Source organism: Bradysia coprophila, assembly GCF_014529535.1.
Source record: "Bradysia coprophila strain Holo2 chromosome IV unlocalized genomic scaffold, BU_Bcop_v1 contig_81, whole genome shotgun sequence".
In the NCBI taxonomy this organism is placed as follows: domain Eukaryota; kingdom Metazoa; phylum Arthropoda; class Insecta; order Diptera; family Sciaridae; genus Bradysia; species Bradysia coprophila.
Genome location: NW_023503375.1, coordinates 5,511,838 through 5,539,701, shown reverse-complemented (window position 1 = coordinate 5,539,701; position 27,864 = coordinate 5,511,838). Strand labels below are relative to the sequence as shown.

Below are 27,864 nucleotides of genomic sequence, written 5' to 3'. Positions count from 1 at the left end.
ATACGGATTAACGGATCACACAGGTCGTGCTCTTGAAGGACGAGCCGATTGTGTTTGTGTAAATGTTCTATCTTTGGGTATTCAAGTCACATAGGTTCGTTCCAAGTAACTATAAACACGAACGTTGATAACCCGAACAACGACAATTTCATCCACAGCAACGTCGCTTACGTGATATTTCATACAAATCGAGCAACGTTGCCTACGCGATTTACACAGAAATATTATTGAGGTTATGGCTCTGTGGTGGAAACTTGACAATTCATATGGCCTTGGAACAAACCTATAGCTCACAAGGATATGACTCGAGACTCAAGAATTTCGTTAAATTGATTTCACGAAAATAGGCCCTGGATAGCTCTATCTCCATCTCTCCCAATCCTACTCCGTGGAAAAGTTACACTAAAAGTTAGATTATTTCACAACCACATACAGTTACAGATAGATAGTCCTCGAACGTAAATGTGTTGAAATATTTGAAATATTTACACAACAAATGATTTTCGAAACGATTTCGTTAGTAATGGTATAGTCTATGTACTTCCTCCTGACACAGTTGAAAGATATTTTTCAATTTTGCGACTTCTGTTAAGGGATTACTGGAAAACCGTATGCTGTACCATATGAGCAGTATTGAAGGAAACAATATCGATTCTGTGAAAATATTTCGAAAATTCAATTAAATATTGTATGTCGGGTAAACAGGTCAATTACGAGTTGCCTTTATTTTAGTTCCGAGCCCCGGGCCTTATCTCTTTCAAGCACACATTTGTGTGATTTGGTTTTCTCTTTCTGTGCTCGTAACTGACAGAGGGTTTGTGATTAACCTGTTTATTCTACCCTATTATCATTTTTATATTGCTGAACAAATACAAAATGGCAGTAAGTGGTATTTTCCTTACATGAACTTTATCGCAGTAATTGATGAACGAAACCAGTTCTGGATTCGACAAACAATGGCCTTGAACTTTTATCAACCACTAGAGTATGACTAGCTTTCAAACGAGTATAATAGGTTTGTTTTATCGTACGGTAAAAACTATTTTTGAATGGCCGAAAACGAACGAGAGCATCCGCAGATCCATATAGCCTCCTTTTGCGAACAATTTTTCAACAATAATGTTTTGGTTATGGCTCTATGAATGGCGCTTTGACAGCTCAAATGACCTTGGAACATACTTATTAGACATGGGTACGAGGATGCCATCTGGTGGCCGCTCCAGAACAAATAAAATTAATTCGTACTACGAGTGCAGTCTTGAAGTTAATACCAATTTTATCACCTTGGGCAATTATATCATCCCGGGCGTTATTCACACAACAAAAGCAGTTGGCTATATTATCAACTTCGGGTCGGTATTATTATCTTGAGGACGATAACATCATCTTAGGGTCTTATAACTCACATTTATATATACATTCATGTATATTATCGGCTTAGGAAACATGGCTTTTCGTTTTCACGATGATTTTGATGTCTTGTACGTTTCACTTAATAAAAAATTAAAGATTGTTGGTACACCAGAGTTCAAAGGAACTCATAATAGATTTTCCTTGGTGAATGTGGGGTATGACGCTCACCGCGTAATACTGATCATTCAAAAATTTTATGCGACTTTGTTCTACGTGGTCGGTATTACCCTAAATTTTTAAGTGGTCGCATTCCCCCATGGAAATTTCCCCCATTTTTCCAAAAAAAGAAATACGAAAACAAGGCGACATTATCGTCTTTTGGTTGATATTATCGTAGTCTTTTGGGCGACATTATCATCTTTAGGACGACATTATCATCTTCAAGTCGATATTATCATCCGAGTCAATAATGATCGTGTAGAAAAGTCATGTCTTCCATTTTTAGTATGAAAATTTGACGAGCATTTTCTGATGTAGTCTGTGAGACGAGTACATACCTCAAGATGTCATTAAGGTCACGGTAAAGTCTGTTCCATTTTAAAAAAAAATCTAAAACCGGAGCTGTTGAATAAAACAGTTGCATCGAATCCAATCTCAAGCCGTCGTCGCATATTGAACCGTTGTGTTGTTTGAACGCATGTATTAAATGTCAAACATTTCGTTGACAAACAAACAGTGCGATCATCACATCAACAAAATTTTTCAAATAATTTCATTGTTTTCAACACAAAAAAAAACTTATCCCGTCAACGGTGACGACTTCTCCGCAACCATTGGAAATCATTCAACCACATAAGCCGGCACAAAACGTAATTTCCATTCAGAAAACTTTCTTTTTCGAACAAAATTTTGATTGCTCGACGTTTTTCCAGTTTGGTTTACATACAAAGTCGCATCGTAAGCAACGCAATGAATTCAGATCTGCCCCACGGCTTCGTTTATGAAGATGAAAACGGAAAATTTGCTTACAAATGCTGTGATAAGAGATTCGTGAAGTCAGAATTACACGAGCATATTTCTGTAGCACAATCTACTCCCGATGCGGAAATATTACGATTGCCAGTCGAATGTCTAATAAACATATTCAGATGCCTCACACCAAATCAACTGATAAATACATCACGAGTGTGCCGCAAATTCAAGGCTATGGTCGAAAAAGAGTTCGAACTACATTTTGATCCAGGGCCAATTCAGATCACAACCGGTAAAATAAAAATACACCAGGAATGGGAGCCTCGGCGTGCGACGCGATGGCTGCCAAAGAAACCAATGACACACGAGAGTGGCAAATGTCGCGTAAAATGTGACTTTGTCTTTAAGTCAAAGTATCAACTAGCTTTTTCTTCGTTGATTCGACGGCTGGAGGTACCATGGCCAAATTTGAATGGTGTGGGATATGACAAAGTGTTTCAGTTTATACGGGCGAACTGTTCCAAGGAATTGATTTCACTCTCTTTCTCCGATTACCGCTCGTCATTGATGGGCGACTCATTTGAATTTGATCGCCGAATTTACGGTGAAATTGCCAGAGATCAACTGAAGCATTTGAAACATTTGCGAGTGAAAGAGGTTTCATTTCAGTATCTCTACGATGAATTGTTGCAGTACACCGAACACTTGAAAACTCTGAATGTCATACACCATTGCGACCCAAGATGTTATCTTAGTGAATTCCGATGTAAACATTCTCATCAAGATTGTGCGAATATGACCCACACGCACCCAGTACTGCCATGTCCACATTTTGATAGTGAGTGGACGAACCACACGTACCCTGAATTGGAATCGATTTGTGTCCATACTTCCGACAATCAATTCGATTTGATGCCCATGATACGGCGCCATCCCAAACTAAGGAGCGTTGCCTGCAATAGTCTAGCAACAATTCGAAGTATATTCCAGTCGGATGTCACATTCAAGTACGTTGCAATCATTTTTACAATGGGCGATAGATACCAGGGTATTAGGTCGTTACACAATGATATCGTAAAGTTTGGACAATCTAAGAGATTTGAAAAATTCGAAGTGGCCTTAAATGGACGATGTCCATCAGAGATACACCGCATCGAAATGATACCCAATTTGACCGGTTTGCATCCAGACTATTCCATTCTTTTTGATAAGCAATACATTACTCAACTGCCGCATATCGAGAAATTATGCTTTCTAAACCATAATACGAATTTCCGAGAAGCTGCAGATGGGACGATGTCGTTGAGATAAATTTGATTCGTTCACAAAGACCGAATCCATTCAAAATTACTTTCTACTTGGACCCCGAACACTTTCATAAATTCGACCAAAATGTCGTCGAACTTCCATTCATTGCGGTTAAGCCTTGGGTTCATGGTGGGTGTCAGATTTGCCTCCATTCATTGCGGTTAAGCCTTGGGTTCATGGTGGGTGTCAGATTTGCCTTCATGTAGATATCTCACAGTAGAATTGGATGTCAGCCACGTTTCTGAGTACTCAGCTCTTGAGAACATAACGGTAGGAGATGCGGCTATTGCTGCCGTTGTTTTAAAGCACGAAACGCACTTCAACCCGTTTACGTACATTTTTTAGCCCCGTACGAAGTACTGGGGGCTTATAAGATTAATATGCCGTTTGTAACACGTCGAATTGGAAGCAGACAGTAAGGGCAAAGCATTTGGTTATGTTCATAGATGACGAATCCGCAATAAAAAAAATGTCCGTCCGTCCGTCCGTCCGTGACCCCTCTAGCTTGAGTAAATCACAACCTTTTTTCAAATTTTTTTTTTCCCCGATTGGTATCGACAAAAGTAAGGTCAAGTTCGAAAATGGGCATGGCACGGTCAGCCCCTCCAGAGCTAGGGCCCTATAGGTGTTTTTCAGTCTTTCGACGATATCTACCGAAATACGCACGCAATAGCTGCTTGTGATATATCAAATGAAAGGTATTGACGAGTAGAACAAAGTTGCTGAACATTGTTTTTGGGTAAGATGCAACGTGGGCTTGTTGGGAGGGCTCAAAGGTCGGTACTCGGCCCTAAGTGTTTTTTGCACATAAATCGAGTAAATCTCATCCGATTTTGCTAGTTTTAGTTTTTTATGGAAGGTAATTGAATACCGAAAAGAACGTGGCAAAAAAAGTTTCAAATTTAGGCCCTTGGACTAAGGCCGCTACTCGGCCCTAAGTGTTTTTTGCACATAAATCGAGTAAATCTCATCCGATTTTGCTAGATTTAGTTTCATTTCTGAGATAATTGAATGCCGAATAGAATGATGGCAAAAAAAGTTTCAAATTTGGGTCCTTGGACTAAGGCCGCTATTCGGCCCGAAGTGTTTTTTGCACATAAATCGAGTAAATCTCAACCGATTTTGCTAGTTTTAGTTTCATTTGAGAGGTAATTGAATACCCAATGGAAAGTTGGCAAAAAATTTTGGGTTTCTAAAATAATGTCGTAAATTGTTGGTTTTATTTGAAAGGTACTTCGTACGGGCTTTCGTAATTGCGCTATGCGCAATTTTAAAAATGAACACTTTCAGTAAATATGACAATGCCCAACTTGACTTGCATTTTGGTAACAGACGCATTAGAGGGTTGTAGACGTATTAGGGTTCCGGGCTTATTAGGGCTACGGACGTATTATGGTTGCGGACGAAATAGGATTACGGGTTGTACGGGGCTAAGTCGCAGCAAACGCTCCGACTGTTCTGATGCCTTGTTTATAAAGCTAATTAAAATAGTTTTAACAAATGATTTGTTTTTAAAATTTTGTGATTTTGTGACGGTATTGACGATAAAAATTTCCACAATCTATTGAGATTCGCTGCATCGTATAATCCATAGAAGAAAATAAAAATGTATATCAACGCGGTGAAAGCCTCGCTTTTCAACTTTCGTCTATAAACTTAAAACGTAACTCTTTCGGCCTGGTAAATCGTTACGTAAATAACTACTACGTATTTGATCTGGACGGTATATTTTAGATTCCACATCGGATGCGTATACAACTTTTCATGCTGAGGGCCTAAATTACTAGAAAAATGCCGAAATTTATGCGCAAGGCATGAAAAACTCAACACATCACACGGAAAAATACCTTCAGACTTTGTCCTCGTGATGTAAATGACTACTTTTCCCTATTTTTCTAACTTCTCCCATTTCGCTATACTTTCGTTATGGTAAACCAGTGTTGGTATCGATAAAAATTCCATGGTCTTAGAAGGTATATAAGATCGCCTTTCAGATGCTTGGCCCTTACTGTTTACTTTTAAGAGATAGAATACGTTTTTCTGCCCGATACATAAAACTCAATCCAGAATCTTTGGTGGCATTTTTACTCAAGTTGAATAATCGAACACTGGGTGTTCTACCCAACATTCATGCAGTTTTATTGCACACCGAAAAGAAAGCCACTGGAAACATCAAATGCAAACAAAACACCTTTTTAAGAGCGTGCAAGGGTTATGCTGTGGACATAAACCAAATACTATGGCGCCACCTCTTTTAATTCAAATTAAATGCTCATTGTGTCTTCAATAACAAAAGAATCTGGAACATCGAAGACGGCCACCATCACTAAACAGGCTCGATGAAGGTTTTGATATAGCAATTTATATGAATATTCTCGATGTACTGCCTTTTTGTCAATTAAGGTTCAAATTAACAGGTCGTCATCTTCCCTTTGTGTTTTGTCCATTTAGTGTTAGAGATCTATGTACCTAAAAATACCCAATTTTTCTTCGAAATTTGGTTTGTGTCCGAAGCTAAACCCTTGTACGCTCTTATACGACAGTTACCACACTTCTTATAAGAACGATTTAGCGCACACGAATTGTCATGAGCTGGTGTGTGGGCGGACCCGAGTTCGATCCTAGAGATGGGTGTTTTTTTTATTCAAGAAGTTTAACTCTCTCTCAAGAGAGGGTTTAGGATGTCTTCATTTTTCATGTGCTGGTTCTCTCATCATGTACTGGCGAACCAGTAATAGCGTATCGTCTTCTAACGATTAAATCTTTAGTTTAGGGTCTGCTGGCGAAACCAAAGTAGCATGATCTACTACTATAATCAATTGTTCTTGTAACGTTGTAGACTTAAGCTAACTTCTAAATTTTCTTTGTCATTATTAAAAACTATTTCGACCCAACAACATCTTTCGTCATTCGTTCCCCAGTTTCCAACAATGTCGACGTCAGTAAAATTTAGTCATGAATTTAATTCAGCTGTTTTTTAGCTGTTCTACTCATACAAACATGCTTATAATGGTTTCAATACTACCACGCGCGTGCGTGTAACTATTTTACCAGTATAAAGATTTACTTTTGTTTGTATGAGTTAGTGTGAAAAACAGCTGAAGTAAATTCTTGTCTAAATTTCACTGACTTCGACTATAGGACATGACCTTTTGTTCACAAAAAGAAGTGTGCCAAAATCACAAATATTGTGATGAGTCTTTTGTAAATTCGAACTGATTCCAAACTCCTCAGCTCCCTCTTTCTACCTGTGCACACTCACTCACACAACGATCATAACATTTACGCAACCCTCAAACTGAATTTCAATTTCCGTCAAGTTTGAGAAAAGTTTTCGCAGATGTCGACTTATTTTAAAACGAAAACTTTTTGCTTCCGTGGATGTGATGGGTGGAATAAGGTGAAAAACAATACGCCACAATATACACTTTTTGGCTGACATATAATATTTTCTATTGCATTAAAAAGCAATAAAAGCCCGGGCGTCACCTATGGACTCCCCACAAATCTACATTTCATGCGGAAAAATATGAGTGAAATATCGTTTCCGTTCACCTCACACTATTTCCACTTTTTGAGGATTTTGAAGATAAATTGGTTTCTCGGAAAATGTCCCTGTAACACCTTTCCAATGTAATACAATGAATTGGTTTACATATTTCGTAACGATTCACATATATGTTTTGTCAATGTAATCGCTACGCTACGTAGAACGTCAATAATAAAATCGAAATTTATTAAAACCAAACTGAAACACAGCGCTTATATTATCCTATACGAAAAGATTGGCAATCGAATAAATTCGAATTCAAGGTCAACATAAGAAAATATGTCTCCACCAATTGTTAATTGTATGGTGATCATTATTCTGCGGCTTATGTGTATTACCAACCACATCCATTGATATATATGTCACACATTGCTGGATTTATGGTTTGGCGTCGCTATTTATATTACTCTCCGTTTGAGCGATGTAAAATGAATCGTAAAATGTTTTTTATGGAAATTCTTTTCATTTCTTTTGAGTAATACGAAATTTCCATTTGATAAAAAATTATTACAAATTTCTGGGCTTCCGATGTGATTAAACTCTGTGGATGTTATTCATTTCGCAGACGATACTGTGCGTTACACATAGCTGATTCGAAGAGACAAAATTTAATTTATGTTTCGTCTTTTATAAAGTCTCGGAGACGGCGTTTTTTTTTGTACCCTGTCCTACGCAATTGGTGCGTTATACTTTCGTTGTATTGAGTTTGCGCTTTTTTTATGGATGTAGAACAGTAAATTTGGTGAAAATTGAAAATGTTGACGTTGAATATTCAATTAACTGATAACAGAACTCACAATTTGTGGACGGAATGACTCAGTGGCTACGTACTAGCCTTCCATGAAAATGATCCGGGTTCGATTCTCGTATCAGACAATTCCATTTGTAATTTTTCTGTCGACTATTTCTGTCGCATTTTTAACGCACAAACTTCATAATTTGGGTAAATGAAGCGTGTTTGGGCGCTGCAGCGATGTACGCACTGAAAAACTCGTATGAAGTAACCCGAATACGAATAATTTTCGTGCACGTGTCTAGCCTACATTAAGCCGAGATATCAATTAGTATCTAACTTTCTTATGTATTATTGGCCGTAAAGGGCTGTTAGTGAGGTCTCTAAACCAACGAATCAAGTCAAATCAAATTATTCTATAAAACGAATATGGGAAACTCTTGGTAGGCACCACTACTCAGTCTATACTACTTGTTCACCTACGTAATTTCTTCAGATTGTCTTTCTGCGTCAACGCAGACATGTATTGGTGTAAAAATATACGAAATGTGTATCTTATCCAAACTAATGTTGGGACCACATTTCGTCGTACAAATTTCCTCTCTAGGTATAATTACTCTAAGGACCGGAGCGACCTCGATTCAAAATGCCCTAAATAACAGACACCTCCTGCCACTCGTGCATGACATGTTTGGTATCATTGCAAAGCTTAGACTTCAAGCTAAGCGACAGATATAATTTTGTTGCTCAAAAAGTCTACTGCTAGGGAACAATTGTGCCCAAAGTTGACCGAAGTTGACTAAAATTACCCAAAATTAACTTTTGTTTAAATTTGGTAGTTCTGGACTACCGAACCTTGCCACTACAGCTTCTTACTCACTTCCCAGATCCAATCGTCTTGCTGTTATCATCCTTTGAAAGTTGTGATTTTTTGACTTTCCACGGCCACTGCTCTGCTACCAGGTGGACTAGAGTAACTATTTTTATACGAACGATCTTGCAATTAGTCTCTCTACTAATCACAATATAAATTAGGACGCTAGGCGACTCGACGGACCATGGGTGGTCATGAGGAGTCATTGCATCCCGTCCTCAAAAATCTCTCAACGGTTCGAGCTAATTTATAAATAAATGAATTACTTACTCACCCCTCGTCAATATTACAAAACAAAAATTTTTGTTATCCGACACTTCTATTAAAGTTGTTTTGGCGCACCGTGCTGACATTTGACCTCTTTTGACTATTCATACTGTTTCACTATAAAAGTGTTTTATTTTGTTATTTATCGTCCTTTACTACAAACATTTTGTAAACGGGAGCATTACTCTCTTCTACAAGGACTGCGAAGAAGACAGTGCTGGTTCCTTGTTCACATCGCTTGTGAAATGGAGTGATGCTTTCTTTCACAAAGTGTTTTTAGAGGAGAGTACTGCTTCGTTTTACAAAGTGTTTGTAGAAGAGAATGATGCTTCCTTTCACAGAGTTGTTGTAGAGGAGAGTACTGTTTCGTTTTGCAAAGTGTTTTTAGAGGAGAATTTTGCTCCACTTTACAAAGTATTTGAAGAAGAGTGATGCTCCATCTACAAAATGTTTGTAGAAAAGGGTGATTATGTCAAAACATAATACGAAACATAAACGGTTCTATTTTAATGATTTAACTAATTGCTAAGCTTCATTAACTACATCATCCGAAGTTTTTCAGTCTTTTAGTCTGTGCGATTAGTCTTCATTTGACTATTTGCACTTTGTGCGATTAGCCTCCATTTCACTATTTGTAGTTCGTGCGAATACCTACCTAAAATGTAACTATCTTGGAAATTACTTTCATTCAAACCGTAGAATCATTAGGTCCTAGTGGGGATTAGATTTTGATCTTTCGAGACTTTAGTTTAGAATCCACAACTGTTTCTTTAATCAGAAATGTTCCCTTTTTTATTTACCTAAAGTGATTTGAACCCGGGACATCCAGCACTCCAGTCAACGATCCTAGCACCTTGCTACAATTCACTCACTTTCTTAATCTAAGTTTAACTTATTTTGAACCTTGTCACAAAGAAATTAATTCCTCGTGGAATGAAAATGCATTCAATTTCTCCAATTTCGCTAGTTTTTCTAAATTTCTCTAAATTCTAAATTTAGACAAATTTAGTGAAATTAGAAAGATCCCTGTCCTCCCTGTCATATCTTTATTTTGACACTAATTTGGTTCCTCAATGTAAGACACAGGCATACTCCTACTCCAGTTAGGAACAAAAGAGCCAGCAAAACAAAGAAACATTTAGGGATAGAATTGAAACCATAGCCTTATAAGTCTGATATGCACAAGAACTCTCGGACGAAAATGTATTAATAGTTTTGCCGTTTTGTGGCTACCACCCAGAATACATCAGACTGCTCAGATTATGACATTTGATGCCCACAACAGTCTGAGGTTCTAGTTTACCCAAAAGATGCTTATTTTCTCTGAACAATCCTGAATTCATAAAATTTTCTGATAAAATTGTGACAAACAAAATCATTTCGTTATTGACGCGATGCTCGTTCAATAGCATTGTAGAGTTAATTATACTGCGATGTGACTATCAAACAGGGATCACACGGGTCAAAATCGTATTATAACAGAATATACCCATACAATTAACGTGTGCAAATAAGAAATAATTTTTGTTTTTATTCTATGCTGATTTCAGCAGCTGAAAGTACTGGTGTTTGCTAAACGGTCAACCATTAAATCATTCAACAATAAAAACTTGATGCGTTGTTTACTCGGATCGTAAATTTTTATCAGATTTTAGTGCATAGAGTACAGCCAGTCGTCCCACCAATATTTGAATTTATATCTTAAACATCAGACGAAATATCATTTTACGTTGTTAGAATTTGTAGAAATGAAACAGTAAAACAGAAGCAGAAAAAAAAACGCTCCACTCACAATGTATATTCTCAGACGAAATATCAAAGGAATGTTAAATATAAAAATAGCGCAAAATGTAAGTGTAAACATTGAAATGAAAATTAACATCGTACATGCAGATTATGCCATACATTATCGAGTAGAGAGGGAGAGATAGAGAGTATAATGTGTGAATGCAGGACGCTGCGGGAATGGACTAATCAAACCACATTTTAGACCATTATTTTAATATTTTCATAATTCATTATAATTCTTTCAACTTGAAGTGTACTGGTGAATCTCCAGTGGAACTGAACGTGAAAGGTATTTTATTTGTGTGTGGTGCTACTCTTTCATCAAAAAGAACGTGTAGTATTCAAAGACTATTCTTATACCAGAGCTATGTTTGAATGTCTTACGTAAACTTTCACTGACTTAATTGAAACAAGCAACACACGTCCATGATTGCACTAAATGTGTGAACAAAGTCCAGATTTTCCTTCCGCTTCTCTTCGTGGTGTAACCTTGTAAAATAATAACAATTTCATCAAATTTTCGATTTAGCTCCGCTTCAAGCTTTATCCATTTCTACATTTCCTGATGAGGTCTTTCCAACAAGCCCTCATTTACAATAATCTGAAATTATAGGACATTTTAGACATATTTGTCATTTTAGGCGTTTTTTTGAAATTATTTTTATTCAATAATCTCAAATCTCTTCAAATTGTATCCTATTTCATACATCTCGTTTCCATTTGTTCAAATCGAACCACTTTTAGATGAAATTCAAAGTAAATTTTGCTCAAATTTAACAATTTTTGTAGCGTTTTATGCAGCGCTCAAATTTCTTTGAAGTCATTGAGACTTTCTCAACGAGCTGCCGCATGTTAAAAATTGGTAAAAATACGATATGTTTTGAAAGGAATGAAAATCATTGACATTTTGCACTACAGTTGGAGGCAGTGAATTTTCAGTATGAATTTGCTTCGACTGTTTTTCAGCTGATCCACACAAACAATCAAAACTTTTTATAGTTTTGATTGAATGTGTGGATCAGCTGAAAAACAGCCGAAGCAAATTCATGCTGAAAATTCACTGCCTCTGACTGTAATATGCAGTTCAACAATATCATTTCTCGCCAGACCATGGCGACAATGATACTTAATCGGATTGAACGTTAACCCGTCGAAGTGCGAATTATTTTTTCATTCTGGTGCAGTAGACGCCGACGTTGTCCTCAAGTTTAATCTGCTGGCGCCCGGCATACGAATAATCTCTGCTGCGGACTTTAATCTACTAGGCGCTCCGATCCTTGACGAAGGTTTCGATAACATGGCACTCCCAATAATGGAAAAAGTTGAAACGATGCTTAGTCGGCTGGAAAATTTGAACGCGCATTCAGCATTCTTTCTGCTGAAGAATTGCTTAGCAGTTCCAAAGTTCACGTACCTCATCCGATCCAGTCCAAGCTGGAAATTCGATTCGTTCATCGCCTCGATTGATGACATGCTCAAAGATGCATTAGAAGGCATTCTGAATGTTTCGCTCGTAGACAATGTATGGACTCAGTCATCTCTGCCCACTGCGTATGGAGGTCTCGGCGTTCGCCGTGTGAAAGACATCGCATTACCGGCTTTCCTCAGCTCAGTTCATGGTTCATTTGATATCGTCTCTCTAATTACAAATTCATCAGACGATTCATCAATTGCAAACATGAGAGACGCTGTTGATTCTTGGTACATTTTAAACGACGCAATTCCATCCGCACCAAACCATCAGAAGAATTGGGATTCGATCAATATATCTCGAATAATCGATCAGAATCTAAATTTCACACACATCCGTGACATCGCCAGATTCAAGGCCCTCCAATGTAACGAAGCAAATGCTTGGCTGAACGTGTATCCTTCCAAGAACATTGGCACTTTGTTAGACAATAACACCATAAGAATCTGTATGGCTTTACGCATTGGTGCACCCATTTGTCGTCCGCATATATGCCCATGTGGTTCGTACGTTGATGAGTTCGGCACTCATGGTTTAAGCTGCCAAAAAAGCGCCGGTCGCCTCGCAAGACATGCCGAGCTGAATCGAATTCTGTGTCAAGCTCTAAATGCCATCAACATTCCATCAACATTGGAACCTCCCGGATTATTTCGCAATGATGGCAAGAGGCCAGACGGGCTCACACTCGTTCCATGGTACCGAGGTCAACATCTAATTTGGGACGCCACCTGCTGGGACACCCTTGCGGACAGTCATGTAAGAATGTCTTCTATGAAAGCCAGACGCACAGCCGAATTAGCATCACAGTATAAGCACGCAAAATACAGCGAGTTGAAATCGAACAATTACATTTTCAACGCATTTGCCGTTGAGACCCTGGGTTGTTGGTCCGCCGATGCCCTCCAATTGATCAATAAAATTGGACCACTTCTAAACGTCGCAAGCGGTGACTCGCGCTCTCATAGCTATCTCGTTCAGAAGATTTCTCTAGCCATTCAACGCTCGAATGCCTCTTCAATGTTGGGGACTCTCCCACCATCAACGAAACTTGATCAAATATTTTACTTGTGATCCGGCTAAGGATCGCCTTAATCTTTGTTAAACCGATATGTAACCTTACATTTGAATAAAGTTCAAAGTAATGATACTTAATATAATACTCTAAGAATACTATATCAATTTGCTCATGATTAAGTCTAGCGAATCATAGTTGAAATGAAATTTCAACTCATCATCAAAGTTTCTCACTCGTGGCCAGTCTATGGTAAAGCTACCGCATTGCATCAAGTACCACTGTAGTCGTGGCCTGATGATAAATGGTATTTTTTGATATTAATGCGAAACGTCGAAAGACAGTCTTTCAAACAAGGCTATAGACTGTTGGGTAGGTCACTTAGACCGCAATTTTATTAGATACGCGGGAACATCCAAAACAGAATTCCTCTACTATGAAATTGTCAAATTTGAGAATCCATCTTCTATGAAAATGTCAAATTTTGAGTGTGTCAACCGCGTATCTGTATCCCCAAAGTTTACCACGCTGCTTTCAAATTCCTATCTAATTTTCTCTCAGATCGAAACAGTGGTCTCGAATGTCTTGCATGAAATTTCTAAATTGTCACTTGAAAGAATTTTACATGCTTTTGTTTTCCCTGGGGTCGAAAGTGGCTTATTACACACCTAGGGAAAACAAGAAATTTGGTTTAGGTTTCAAAACCATTGCATAACTCGGGATAAAAGTTGAAAAGTCTCTGAAAAATAACAAATAATAAATGACGAAAAAACTAAAATGTTGCTTTTAAAGGTCCATTCCCGCAGCTCCCCCAGTCTGGCTTATAATACGGTCTAAGAAAATATAATAACAAAAATTGATAGTTTACACTAAAAGATTTTTTTACCGAGAAAAAACATTTATCAATCAGTATCGAGGAAGTTTCGTAACTGTTGTTTCATACATGCACACGGAAAATGTAGTTCATCATGCATATAAATATACCCCAGCGTCATATTAATTAGGAATGAAATTCGGCCTGTTGCCAGGTGTAATGATATGTCATTTTTCACGTATGTCTGCTAGAAATATTGATTTTTTCCGACTTTAATTATTTAAACATTATTAGGACGAACTGACCAACATTCCGTTGAAATTACTTTGCCTCCTAATATTGATCGTTGTAACAGCATGAAAACAACTTTTTGATCAATCAGCGTCGATGATAATGATGACCTTGCTAATTTATTATTAATTTTCTAATGAAGCTTCAACTAACTATACACCAGTCTACGTACTCTTTCACTGTATTGTTCACAGTCTTCGTTTAATTTCAATGTTTATGTCGTCGTCTCCAATACTTTTTTCTCTGTTTTCTCAACTTACATGTTGACGCGAAGCTATATAGTGGTGTTGTTGGTTATTGATCGTTTTATAGCACAAATTATTAATTTATGGTAAAATGACACCGCTATTTCAGTTGAACGCTAATCAATTGTTTTTAATTTTGCGGCGGCACGCATTGAACACTCCATTTAAGTTATTGAATTCTTGAGTTGTTAAACTTCGAGAATTGATGTTGTTGACGGTGGAAACAATAGTTTACATTTTGTGCGGGTGTTTTTGGAAATATTTGATTGGTCTTGCACACTATATGTGTGAATCGAGGGGGAAACTATGCGAGCAAACCTAGTCCCACCTACTTCCATTGATGAATATTGTCGTCTATTGGTAGCTATTTGTGGCCATTGGTAGCTTTTAGTGTCTGTTGAAAGCTATTGGCTGTAGCACCTGTCCCAGTATTTTCCGACGTAGTCCTCGCTTCGAAACAGTTACCAATAGACGCCAATTGTAAACGATAGACGCCAATAGTCACCAATAGTCGCCAATCGGTTTCTGTGGGTATCATTGCATTGGCGTCTATTGGCATCTATTTTTACCAATAGTAAATAGCACCTGTCCCAACATCTTCTCGCGTAGTTTTCCTTTCGTTCTGAATGGATTTGTTAGGCTTTGTGTTCACTTTTACTTACATTTAAGCCATACAGTCATCATAAACATCATAATTTGTGGACTTTCTACTGAATTTTGCTTTAGAGAAAGGGGCCAATGTCCAACCCTTACGACCCTTACCAGAAAAACGTAGGCCTGTCGACACTACATGTCGGGGTATCATTGTAAAGCTTATGTCAGGGCATCTGCTGATCCAAACAAAAACATTGACCAGGTGATTTTCTAACAACGGTTAAGGACATAAACGATATCTGTCCTTGACGCATATTACGTGGACAGTACCTTGCAAATGAGCCTCCACACGTGAGTGTCCATCGTCTTCTTTCGACCTTCGAACCTTCAACTCTAACCAATAAGCGAATATGAAAATTTGGCGACAGCGGTTTTGGACTATTGAGGCACATGGCTGTTTGGACATATAACGAACTGCTCTCTAAAAAATAGCTCCGTCAGAACAAAATCCACTTTCAAAACAAATCCTTCCTGTAACACCACAATCTTACCGTTGTTGATCGGTAAGACATAGAAACAGTACCAAAGACCCACTACTGACTGATTGAAGGAAACCAAATTACTAGTTAAAACCACAGCACCCAAATGATCTCAACAAATTTCTACTTTTTCCATTCCAGGCGACCAACAAATTTATCGATTGTATGGACACGACGATCGCGCCGTGTAGCATCAACACCACAAGCATGGGAACCAGATATGATGAATCCATTAGTTGGACGAATCTCGTGGCCTGTGCCAGACAATCACACCATATCAGTAACTTTATTCAAAGATCCTCGAACATTTGAGTTGGAAGACAAAGATTGGACATTTCTGATAGAAGATGTAAGTACACACGGAACATAAACGTTTACATTAAATTGTGTGTTTCCCATCTAAGGTTACTACCGAATGCTCAGAGGTAATAAAAACAATTGTTTCCGTTTTGTGTGTTACGATGTGTTAGAAACACACCTAACAAGCCGTATATTCATTACACGAATTTTAATAATGAAATAGAGGGCAACTAACGTTTCATGAGGTCATAATTTCTTCGGTTGACCCATTGTTTTATTATTAAATTCACTGGGTTCCTATTTGGGTGGCCGAATTACAAATAATACCGTAAATGGTTAGACGTAAATTATGAAACGAAACGGTGGTGGACTTGAATTTGAATTAAACAAATTTTGAAGACCACCATTAATTGTTCCATACATTTTACCGATATAGGAATAGTGGGGAGCAGTCGACCTCGCTCCTCGCTTTTGTACAAATAAATAGCTGAGAGAAAAATGCAAGTAGCGAGAGAACCATCAAGCTACAAAATTCTACGCTAAAATTTCCTTACATTTGTTCTACTCGCAATGAAACTTCTGTTTTCAATTTGATGTAATTCTTGGTTTCTTAAACTTTCACTATGACATTACATGATTAGCTAACAGTTGGCTTAAATATCGACATTCTAGGAAACCTTACAGTTTTGAATGGGTTCCACTGAGGCAAAGGAGACTTCTTTAACACTACGAGAAAATAGAGCATCGTATACAGAAAGTACTTAGTACCGTAATTTATGAAACGTTACAGAACTTATCAACACGCCAAAACCGGGGTTTTTAAGGCCTAAAATTTTCTTTCAAACCCTCCACGGTGGGTATTTTACATCGGCTTCGCCTCGGATCAACAAAGTTCACACTACAACGAGACCTTTCATTTTTTATCCCTAGTTATGTGATGGATTTTACATGCTGAGAGCGTTGAATGAAGTGCTTGAAACATGAAAAGCACGGTTTTCGACGCATGATGCATGTAAAAACCATTTACATTCTGTTGTTTTCCCTGGAGTCGAAAGTGGCTTATTACGCACAAAGGGAAAACAAGAGAATCGAGATTAATAAAATGAAAGAGTTTCGTATAATTGCTTATCCGAGGCGAAATTCGCCTTTTCAACTTTTTACTCTTGTTATGTATAACTCGGGATGAAAATGAAAAGTCACGTTTTCGTGTGGTTATTTACCTCGGTCTCGCCTCGGATTAACTTAACACGAAAACTGGGCTTTTCAACTTTCTAATCCTTTGTCATGAAAATAACTACCACATGCTGTGAGTTCCTAAACCAATTCTCTTGCTTTCCCTAGTGATGTAATAGGCCACTTTCGACCCTAAGGATGTCCGGCCCTCTGCATGAAAACTTACATGTGTACCTGTTTGGGACGGTTGATTTAAGGCACTTTCGCTTGTAAGCCTCAGTACGTTCGGCCTACAATCCGCGAAATTGCCTAAAATCAATCGTCCAAAACAGGTACACAAATAACTATTTCATGCCCTAGAACAAAATTAGAGCAAAATTTCTCGTAATTTGGTCCCTTTGCAACAATAGTTAGATACGTATCTGTTCGTTCGGGCTACAACTCTCGAAATTGCCTATTAAATGCATTGTCAAACGTAGTGAATAGATTACGGGATACATTCAACGAAAAAATCAATATTTACGTTTAAAATCATTTTCAAACTATCCCAAGATCAACAAGACCAAAACATTTTCCGCAGAAATGCACTTGTGTTACAAAATATTGACTTTGTAGATAACAGCCACAATGTAATAGAATTCCTATTACATGCCAAACATAAATGCTTTTGTATTTTCGGCACAAAGAAATTGGTTTGTTTATCTAACCCTTGGTCTCGGAATGAACTGATAAGGATAAATTCTTAACTCAAACGACCACAACAACGATAAACACAACATTATACACAGCCAAGCCAAACCAATTCGACGAAGGAAAAAACCGTACGAAATGTTTTATATTTTGTTGATTAGCCATATCGCCACCGCTTTTCTATTATGTATCGTGCACATTTATAGTATTCGATTATGTGGTATGGTATGTGTGTACGATACGGAATGGATCGGATTTTTTACATGAAACTTATTTCGAACCACAAACTAATTCATTAATGCAATCAGATTGGTATGACAAATAAATGGATTGAGTTCAAGTATAACAAATAAAGAAAAGTTGAGAAGATTGGATTGGTTTTATGAACAACGGTTCAAACTAAGTCTTCTTTCATTTTGTTTTATTGAAATGGTTTCTTTTATCATCCAAAATGTAATCGGAGGAATCGGAAATATATGAGAAATGACGTTCAACAACAATCGTTGTTACTATTGGCAGACAAACATAGGTAGCAATCTAGGGCAGGGCCTATTTTAGCGGAACTAAATTCTCGAAAATGACCTTATTGTTTCGTCATGTTTTATCCTGTTTATCTAAAATAGCATAGATTGAAGTGCCGATTACATTTGGACGGTATACAAGAGAAAGAGAAATTTTAAGGAATTTACTTTGTGGACAAGGTCTATCAGGATATTTTTCGTGAATTTCGAGAATTATCAAGAATTTATAGAATCAATTTCACGAAAATAGGCCATAGACCCCAGCGAGGAAAGTAGTTTATCAACAAAATATTTTGAAAAGTTCGTAGCTGACCTTTTTAAAAAGTGTTGTGGAGGTAGAGTCAGTGACAATATTAGCCACCAATACTCTCTCTAGCAAACAATCTTCATTTTGACGCTGTCAAAATACGACCTTATTTCTTTATCATGCACTGTTGAGTAACTTTGTAATTTTACATTTAAGACGAATCTAAGCATGGCTAAATTGTTGCCTACTTTTCGGGGTAAAATTATTATTATTTTGATGATAATTTTGGACTCGCATTCTTTTTGTAAAAAGTAAAACCATCGTTTGGTGTTAAAACGTGTTAGCTTTCAGTAAAAATTTAAATGTTTGTGGCGATGTAACCTCAGTCTGGGAAAACTCAATATTTCGAGAAAATTGACACATATTTTGAGTTTTATCGGAGTTAGGTTACATCGCCACAAGCATTTATTTAATTTTTCCTGAAAGCTAACACATTTTAACACCAAACGATGGTCGTACTTTTTCCAAAAAGAATGCGAGTCCAAAATTATCATCAAAATAATAATAATTTTTTCCCGAAAAGTAGGCAACAATTTAACCATGTGTAGATTCGTCTTAAAATACAAAGGCTGCGTTGAATTTTTACCACCTTAATAAGGGTAGTTACAAGCTAGTTAGGATGCTAAAGAGTGTATTGCAGCCACTCATGAGACATTGGTTTGAAACTTACCACTTATTACAATACCCCATACGAAAGATGTATGTTCTGACGGAAAATTCGATAAAATGAAGAAAATCAAGAAAACAATTTCTCAAAAATAGGCTCTCGCAGACCTTGAATAAAATCCAAATTGAATGCTTTGTGATTTTACCATTTATTTAACGTACTAACTCAACCCCATATATTCGCTCGCCCGTAGGCGTATATGAATTTAAAGACGACGAATTACATTTTGTTCGCGATTAAATAGACAAAAACTAGTGCAAAATCGAGCTAATAGAGGCCAACAAATACCCTTTACAATGACATTCATTTCAGTTTACAAAAATTAGATTTGAAATGCCTAACGCAAAGCGGATTTTATGCAAATGCCTAACGCAAGGCGGATTTTATACAGACCTGATGTATACATCATGTCAGCCCGTTTACACTTAGTCAGCTCTATCGATAGTAATAGGTCTCTAAAAAAAGATCAAGATTCTCAAGTTCTCATACATAAGGCCAGGTGAAGGTATTTACTATCGACAATGTTCTCATTGCGATGTAGGCACCCTCACCTGGTCATAAGTCAAAATCGTATAATTCTAAAATATCAACTACTATCGACACCTATGTTCTAATAGATCAATCATATGATTTACAATTCATAATTGTAAAATCTCTCTGTAATGTGGATACGCTGACAGGCCCATTGGCGGCGTAGGTCCTTTCCTACCTTCCAATTCCTTTTGCGGCACCAATACCTTCATTTTGACGGTAGTTTGATGCCTATACGATAGGGACGACTGAGATGGACACTAGGCTTACCCTTGTTTCTCACAAACGAAAGTGCCAGTAAAACAAATCTTTTTCGTCTGAGGTAGCATACAATATGGCCCCATACCAAGGCCTTTTAAGAGATTGATTTGTACATGAACTGTTAGACCAGTGCCCCACGGTACTTATAAGGCCACAGTTTGAAACCTGAGAGATCCAAATTGGAGTAAAAATGAAGATATTGGAGCATGATAAAGAATGGAAATGAAAAAAAAAATTCTTTCGGGGGATGGATATGCCTGACAAGTTGAAAATTCGAAAATTTGATTTGTCAGGCACGACCAACCCACCAAAAAAAAAATTACTTTTCAATTCGATTCTTCATTTGGTTCCAACACGTTCATTTTGACTTCAATTCAAAGTTTTTAAGATGTGTGGTTAACAAGACATAAACTAGGGCTACTCTCACTGTTTGATACATGACTAGAACAGCGATAAATGTATTGCACGAAACACAGCATCAGTCTCTGCATCAATTGTTTTTATTATCCTGAGCCGGTGTTCAGAAGGTACCCCACAGGACGTTTGATAGATATTACCTTTTTCTCTTCTTATTGTTCACAGATTTCGACAATGGGAAAGAAACGAGTGATCGCATCAGCAAGCATAAACATGCGGAAATATGCTAGTGAATTACCTACCCAACAATCATTTACGCTTAGCCTGAAACCAGTAACCCGAAAAATTACGTCCGCAGACTTAGAACTTACCTTAAGTTGTGTATTTTTAAGAGAAGGAAAAGCCACGTAAGATTATAGCATTTTTACTAAAATTTTCCGTTTTTTCATCATTTTTGCCTCTCCGTTTCAGTGACGAGGACATGCAAAGTGTTGTGTCACTGATGTCAGTCAATAATAATTCAGACATTGCACCACTAGACGATCTGGAAGAATTTACAGATTTAGAAAGCACCGGAGATATATCGGAGCATGTGTTAGACTTCACGGCTCAACTGGAACAACTTACGAACAGCTTGACTGGATCAGAATTAGCTACACCGATGAGTGGTCAGTATAATTCAAGATTGAAAGATTGGAACAGCTACCTTGAAATTGAAACTTTCTTTACAGTTCCATCACTGACCGAAGACCCAACGCCAATCTGTGAAAACCCTTACTATCCCGAACTGGACAACGATCGGTTCGCACAAACAGTTTCGCCGAAAAGTGAAATGAAGACCTCCGCCATTCAATCAGCCGTAACAACGAACGAACCGACGGCCACTCCATTTGCTACCGTTCCCATTCGAAGTCAATTCCAACCAATAAAAATTGAAACGAAACCTACAGCCACAGAGGTCGTCATTGAAAAGGTCGAGGAGAAACCCATTTCAATTGTCGACCAACGTGAGCAACAAAGTCTGAAAAAGGAACCTACACTGGAGACACAGAAAAATTTCAAAAATTTGGAGAAATCACAGCTGCTACTGAACGACAAGAAAGAAATTAAAGAAACGAATGGTCGAGATGCACCGGCTGCAGTACTGACAAATGAAAATCGCGATAGGATACGAATGGAACTGCAGCCACTGAATTTGAAGAAGAATTACGACAATCAACCGGAGAATTTGAATGCAAATAAAGTTGTGGGGAAGACTGCCACGAAAGACCGGACACCAGGGCAAGATTTACTGGAATGGTGCAAGGATGTGACACGGGACTATCCCGGCGTCAAAGTAACTAATTTAACGACAAGTTGGAGAAATGGAATGGCTTTCTGTGCTGTGATACATTCGTTTCGACCTGATTTAATGTAAGTCCCTGCCGCTGGTTCCGCTTGAGCTGAGGTAATGACAAAAAAAAATTGTTTATTTCTAGTGACATGGATTCTCTTTCACCGCACGATGTCGTTTCGAATTGTCGAACGGCTTTCGATGCGGCCGAAACGTTAGGAATTCCTCGCGTAATTGAACCTCGTGATATGAGCCTATTAGCAGTTCCCGACAAACTTGCCGTCATGACATATCTCTATCAGTTGAGAGCTCACTTCACCGGCCATCAACTGCAAATCGAACAGATCGGCAGCACGTCTGACGAGTCGTCATACATTATCGGAAACTACAAAACGGATAACCTGCCCTCGCATAACGTAATGAAACTGGACCATCTGAAACTTCAACTGAATCACCAAATTTCTATCGACGACGATGACGGTGGCCAGAAATCACCGACGGAAAAACGGGACGTCAAAAATCTCATACTTTCCGGTTCGAAGCATTTGCTGGGCAAGGTTCTGTCACCGAGCAAAGAACGAAATACCGTTGTACCTACACCAGTCGGCAATGATGCCGTTCCGAAGGAGAAACCAATGCTGATGACACGGCGTGAATTGACCGACCCGTTCGGTTCCGATGACGATGAGGACGATAAACCGAATTTCTCGTCGGCGGTGCAAGACGAATCGAAGAACAGTTCCAATAGGGATGTTGTGGAATCGTCAACACCGACCATTGATCCAATAACAGCCAATGTAAGTTTGATTTGACTTGTTCAGTGGAGATTTTCGTTCGATTTTCGTTCTTATTTTGATTATTTTTGATCCTCCCCGTAATTGTTGTGTCATTATCACAAATTGTAAGAGAAATTGTTGGTCATTCCTTCATCAGTAGAAAAAAAAACGAATTATGCGGAGCGTAACCAACGTAGCGTGTAGTATTCCCCATTCAATCTTGATTTGTACAATTTCATGTCTTCGAATCATGTTGCACACAATGTCCCCACCGTGCGAATACCAACGTTAGTTGAAATTGCCGCTTAGTATACGTAATTAGGCACTAGGGTTTGGATTGCTTGATCGGGACGAACCCTGCACCTTGCCCTCAAATGGGCCTGTTGTGCGTACTCATTTATTCTAATGAAATCCATTCAATTCGACTTGAAATCTAGTATGAATGAGCTTCCATTTGTTGATCATAGATGGAGCAGTAAGTCGTGGCTATGACGTAATGATGTGTGTTGCCAGTGTGGCTACCTATTAGAACTACCTTGGATATTGTGGTAGTCCATAGACACTATTGATGAATAATTGCGGATGCGTAATCACCTCGAACTCGGTATCCTTGGCACTAACTATACTATTGATGTCTCAAAGAAAGACAAGCCTTGTCACACACATTCCGAATTGACTGTTTGCACACAGGTGCAAATAGTCTAAAAAATTGTCATTTGCATTCGGGTGCAAATAGCCTAAAACACACTATTTGTGCCAGTCTATGAAAGACTATTTGTACCCACACGGCAACACACTTTTCATTGTACCAACTGAGAAAACAATTGAGTGTTCCATCACATGCAACTTGAATCTACCATTTACTACCTTGTGTAACTAGTGTACTGTATGCTGTTTGTACACGGGTGCAAATAGCACCTGCATTCTTGTTTTGGACCAGATACCTTATAGTCCGAACTTGAGGCAATATTTCTTGTAAAAGGGGTCTTAAGGTACAAAAAACGTTGACCAAAACATTGACTCATATTGTCCCGGAGAGATTACATTTGGCGTTCTCGTCACTCGCCACGTAATTTTGGAAAAATCGTAATTTTCATTAGCCCCTTGACCGGCTGCAATGAAAATGTTTCGAGACATGGCGTGTATGGTAGGACAACCTAGTCTCTGTAGTATCATACTTGGAAACGTTGCACTGCACATGACGGGAATTTGAACTTCTAAAAGTGTCTCCACCTTGACAAAGCAACTCACCAAAAACCATGTATCCTGGTATTATGATGCGGTTATGATGCTACAGAGGCTAAGCTTTCCTACCATGCATTGTATGGTCAAGGAACATTGTCACTGCTGACCGGCACTCAATTAAAATGACGATTTTGTTTTGCCGGAGATATTGGCAATGCAATATGGACCTCATAGTGTGTATACTCAAACGTATTTTAAGGAACAACAGACCTAAAGAAAAAGAAACTTTTAAAATTGTTCTTCATTTCTTCGAGTTATGAGGCGAAAATGATTTTGGCCCCCTTCTTACAGATACAGATGTTAACTTCACGGCCTCTAGCTCCGAAAACGAAATGATTTTTCCAAGCCTATTAAGGGATCCAAGCGATCTACACAGGACAATATAGCTGTAACTCAATCCGCATCTTGAACCCTTGTCCCTAAATGTCTAATTTTGTTCGAAGTTGTCGTGGTATCAGTCCTATTAATTCATCTTTAACGAGACGAGTCTTTCCTAACCACGAACATGAAAAAGGGAAACGATAGAAAAATTACATGATCTCGACCTGAACTCGAATTCAAGCCGTTTATCACTTCCTGTTTGATGTGCCTTTCGTTCTCTCTTCGACTCAATGCATTTGTCGTTCAGGCGATCACATTCAGTGTCATAGAGCTATTAGAGCATCCGCTAGATATTGTAGTAGTGTTTATACGTAGAAATGTCTTCAGATAGATAGTTTATGCTGACTAGCGGACTGTGTCGATAAAACATATTCGACTGTTCCTAATGTAGCAAAATTCGTTTTTCGGACTTCCAATTTGTGCTCTTGTGCATTAGTCTGAGATTAATTCTATATTTTCTACATAACTTTTATAGCTCTGCAGCAGGTACTATTTTTGGGAAAACATTTTCCGACATTTTCTTGAATTTTCCTTAATTTTTCCAGATTTTTTTTCCTTTTCAAATTTCGGAAAAATGTAGAAAATTTTTAGAAAATGGAAGAAAATGTTTTCCCAAAGAGTAGTTCCTGCTCTCTGTCTAATCATGACATCAAAATTTTAGAATCGTTTTTGAGTTTGCTGTGTTTTTCTTTAAATTTTTTGTTTTAGAAATTGCTTTCACGTCACAAAGAAATGAGCGCAAAAGCCAAGGCTATGATGGAACGTCTTAATAATAAGAGCAATGCAGCGCTTGATAACGGCAAAGCAGATTTAGATGTAAATAACACAAGATTTTCAGTTGATTTTGTTTGGTTTTGTAACAAAAAAAACTTTTTTTTTGCATTTTATTTCCGCCCTCCTTTGTTTCATCATTCGTGTCATCTCGTCCATCAATTTCAACACTGTTTCTGTATTCTGTACATACATCCGACGAATCACACGAACAACAAAAAAAAATGCAGGAAGAGCGTCAGGCTCGTCTCCGTGAACATGCCCGACGCCTAATCGCCGAAACCCGTGCCAAATCACACAACATCGAATCGCCCACATCTCCGATCAAACTGATCACTCACAGGATAACATTGTCTCCCGAACGTACAATATCGCCGATTAACACGACCGATGGATTCTTCACCCGACCGACCAACAAAGACGGTTCGCCGGTGAAACAATCGAATTCGCCGCGAATAACACCGCCACGGGATATGATCAAAAATGGCCTGAACGAATCGGACAACAATAAACGAACCAGTCCGAGCAAACGGAATGAAAGGAACGGCAATTCGCCGTTGCAAAGTTTCAATTCGGTTTTAGACAGAATCTCACCGCAACGGGAAAAGAAGGTAGGAGATTTCATCTCATTCAATTCTGTACATAGATCAATATATATGTTGTTAGCATGCATAGCATTTAGAGTTATAAATGATCAGCCGCCTCGGAAAATGGGCTGACGCATCGGCGCGGATTTAAAACGAATTTTGAAAATTTTACGTTTCGATTTTCCCCTTTAGTTGGATCAAATGTCCTACATCGAAAGTGAATTGGAAGCGCTCGAGCGTGAACAAGAATCCATTGATTTGAAGGCCAGCGCACTGGAGAAGAAACTGCGCAGTGTTATGGGAGGCATAATCGATAGTAAATTTGGCAACCCGAACACGGATTGTTGATGGGACGATAATAATCGATTGTTTATTGTTTCCAGATCCAGATGAGACAGAAGAGCAACTACTGTCGCAATGGTTCACTCTAGTCAACAAGAAAAATGCATTGCTGCGGCGACAGATGCAGTTAAATATATTGTGAGTATTGAAAAGCCGAATCAAAAACTGAAACCCGCCCGAACCGAACCCAATCTGTATTTAACTTTTTAACCCCGATAGCCCGAAAGCCCGTTGATACCCCTATAACGTTCTTGAACGTCTAATTAGTGTTAGAAGTCAGCGAGTCGTATTCTTCAAAACCCCCAAGCTAATCGAACCGATATTACTTTACCTAATCCCGACGTGCACAGCCTTCCAATTCGGAAGTTCCAAAGGACACAGCATTGAACTACATTCTCGCCGTGAGGGCAGTCAATAATTGCGTACTCGATACAACTGATTTACCTATAAAACTAGACGTGAGTCCTGGTACGACTGATTCTTTCCATTTTTCTTGTGATCCCGACACCTTGCACTCTAAGCTGTCCGGAAAATGGACTTCCGGAGTTTCTTAAACCAGCAACCGGCAATCCGTATGCATCCGTTGGTCTCAATGACGTCTGTGGTTCCACTGCACCCGTTTTACAAAAAAAAAGTTGAGAAAACGCAACAGTTTTGAAAGTTATTGGTGTTGTAGTAGTAACGAGACCGATTCAACGTACTATGCGGTTATTTGTGTACAAAGACTGTGTTGCCTAGTGTCGAGTTAAGAATAAAACCAAAATTGGCGATTGAAGTGATGGCACCCCGTCAAATATGGCCCACCCTCTGTGTCGTTTCCAGTGAAGTCTGTGAAGTATACGTGGTTTGACTAGGGTTTTTTTCGACCATTTTCGGACAGCCTTCTCACTTCTATTTAGCACAGTTCATCCAAAAATCTATCCAAAAACGAGGCAATTTTGTCGTATCCAGACATTCCACAAAAATTACAGACAGTGGGTTGGAAGGGATTGTGAAAAATGTGCTCTAATCAAAGAAGCTCGCCATGGAACGCCACCAAATTTCGCTTCCTCTTTTTCACTAATGACTCATTCAAATCTTTTTAATAATTTCCGCAGGGAACAAGAAAACGATCTTGAACGCAAATACGCTCTTCTTAATCGCGAATTAAGAGCAGCTCTATCCGTTGAAGATTGGCGTAAGTCGGAAGCACAAAGAGAACGTGAAACGTTACTGCTGGCTGAACTAGTGGCTATCGTTGACAAGCGTAATGAATTGGTACAACATTTGCACAGTCAGGAACAAGCGTAAGTCTTTCGTTTTCAGTCACTTGTCTCTTTAGAAATACATTTTTGGTTTTATGCTTGCCGAATAGTATTGAAGATGACGACGAAATTGAACGTGAATTGGAGCACGTCGACATAACAGCCAAGGATAAATGTGTGATTCAGTAGAAACGAAGCTGTTCGGTCCGTCTATATCCACAGTAAGGACGATCAACAATTAGTTTTTCTGCACCATAGCCGACGAGACTATGAACCAATAAATGAAATTGTCTCGTCGGGATTAAGAGCAAGAAAAACTCCAAAACAGAAGGATGAACCGAAAATCAATTCCACAACCAAAAAAAATGAAAATCCAGAAAAGGAAACAAAACAAAAAAAATTATTTATCGCGTCCGTAGAGTAAGACTAAGAAACAAAACCCAACTGACTAAAGAAGTTACAAAAAAAATGTTTGTCCATCAACACTCTATAATGTCCTCGTTGTGTTACATCGACACACTTGTTTGCAATCAATTCTAAATTAATTAATTTTGATGTTGAATTTCA

The 27,864-nt window shown here is 38.3% G+C and overlaps 2 protein-coding genes across 3 annotated transcripts in view; both read left to right on the top strand.

The window, feature by feature from the left end:
- Positions 1-27,864, top strand: part of LOC119072320 (EH domain-binding protein 1) — a 34,277-nt gene extending 6,413 nt beyond the window's left edge. The window contains exons 3-13 of one of the 2 annotated variants that reach the window (XM_037177506.1): positions 15,953-16,160; positions 20,844-21,025; positions 21,090-21,286; positions 21,350-22,031; positions 22,097-22,748; positions 25,062-25,169; positions 25,355-25,735; positions 25,904-26,027; positions 26,095-26,191; positions 27,151-27,339; positions 27,408-27,864. In XM_037177506.1, coding sequence (XP_037033401.1) covers positions 15,953-16,160; positions 20,844-21,025; positions 21,090-21,286; positions 21,350-22,031; positions 22,097-22,748; positions 25,062-25,169; positions 25,355-25,735; positions 25,904-26,027; positions 26,095-26,191; positions 27,151-27,339; positions 27,408-27,486 — 2,899 coding nt within the window. In that variant the 3' untranslated portion in view covers positions 27,487-27,864. The remainder of the gene's footprint in view (positions 1-15,952; positions 16,161-20,843; positions 21,026-21,089; positions 21,287-21,349; positions 22,032-22,096; positions 22,749-25,061; positions 25,170-25,354; positions 25,736-25,903; positions 26,028-26,094; positions 26,192-27,150; positions 27,340-27,407) is intronic. The other variant, XM_037177507.1, reaches the window with a different exon arrangement.
- LOC119072322 lies at positions 2,043-3,779 on the top strand. The gene is made up of 2 exons (XM_037177512.1): positions 2,043-2,222; positions 2,286-3,779. The coding sequence occupies exon 2, from the start codon at positions 2,323-2,325 to the stop codon at positions 3,634-3,636; it is 1,314 nt and encodes a 437-aa protein (XP_037033407.1). The 5' UTR covers positions 2,043-2,222; positions 2,286-2,322; the 3' UTR covers positions 3,637-3,779.

Coding starts and splice junctions, on each gene's coding strand:
- LOC119072322 (XM_037177512.1), top strand. CDS start 2,323: ATGAATTCAGATCTGCCCCACGGCTTCGTTTATGAAGATGAAAACGGA.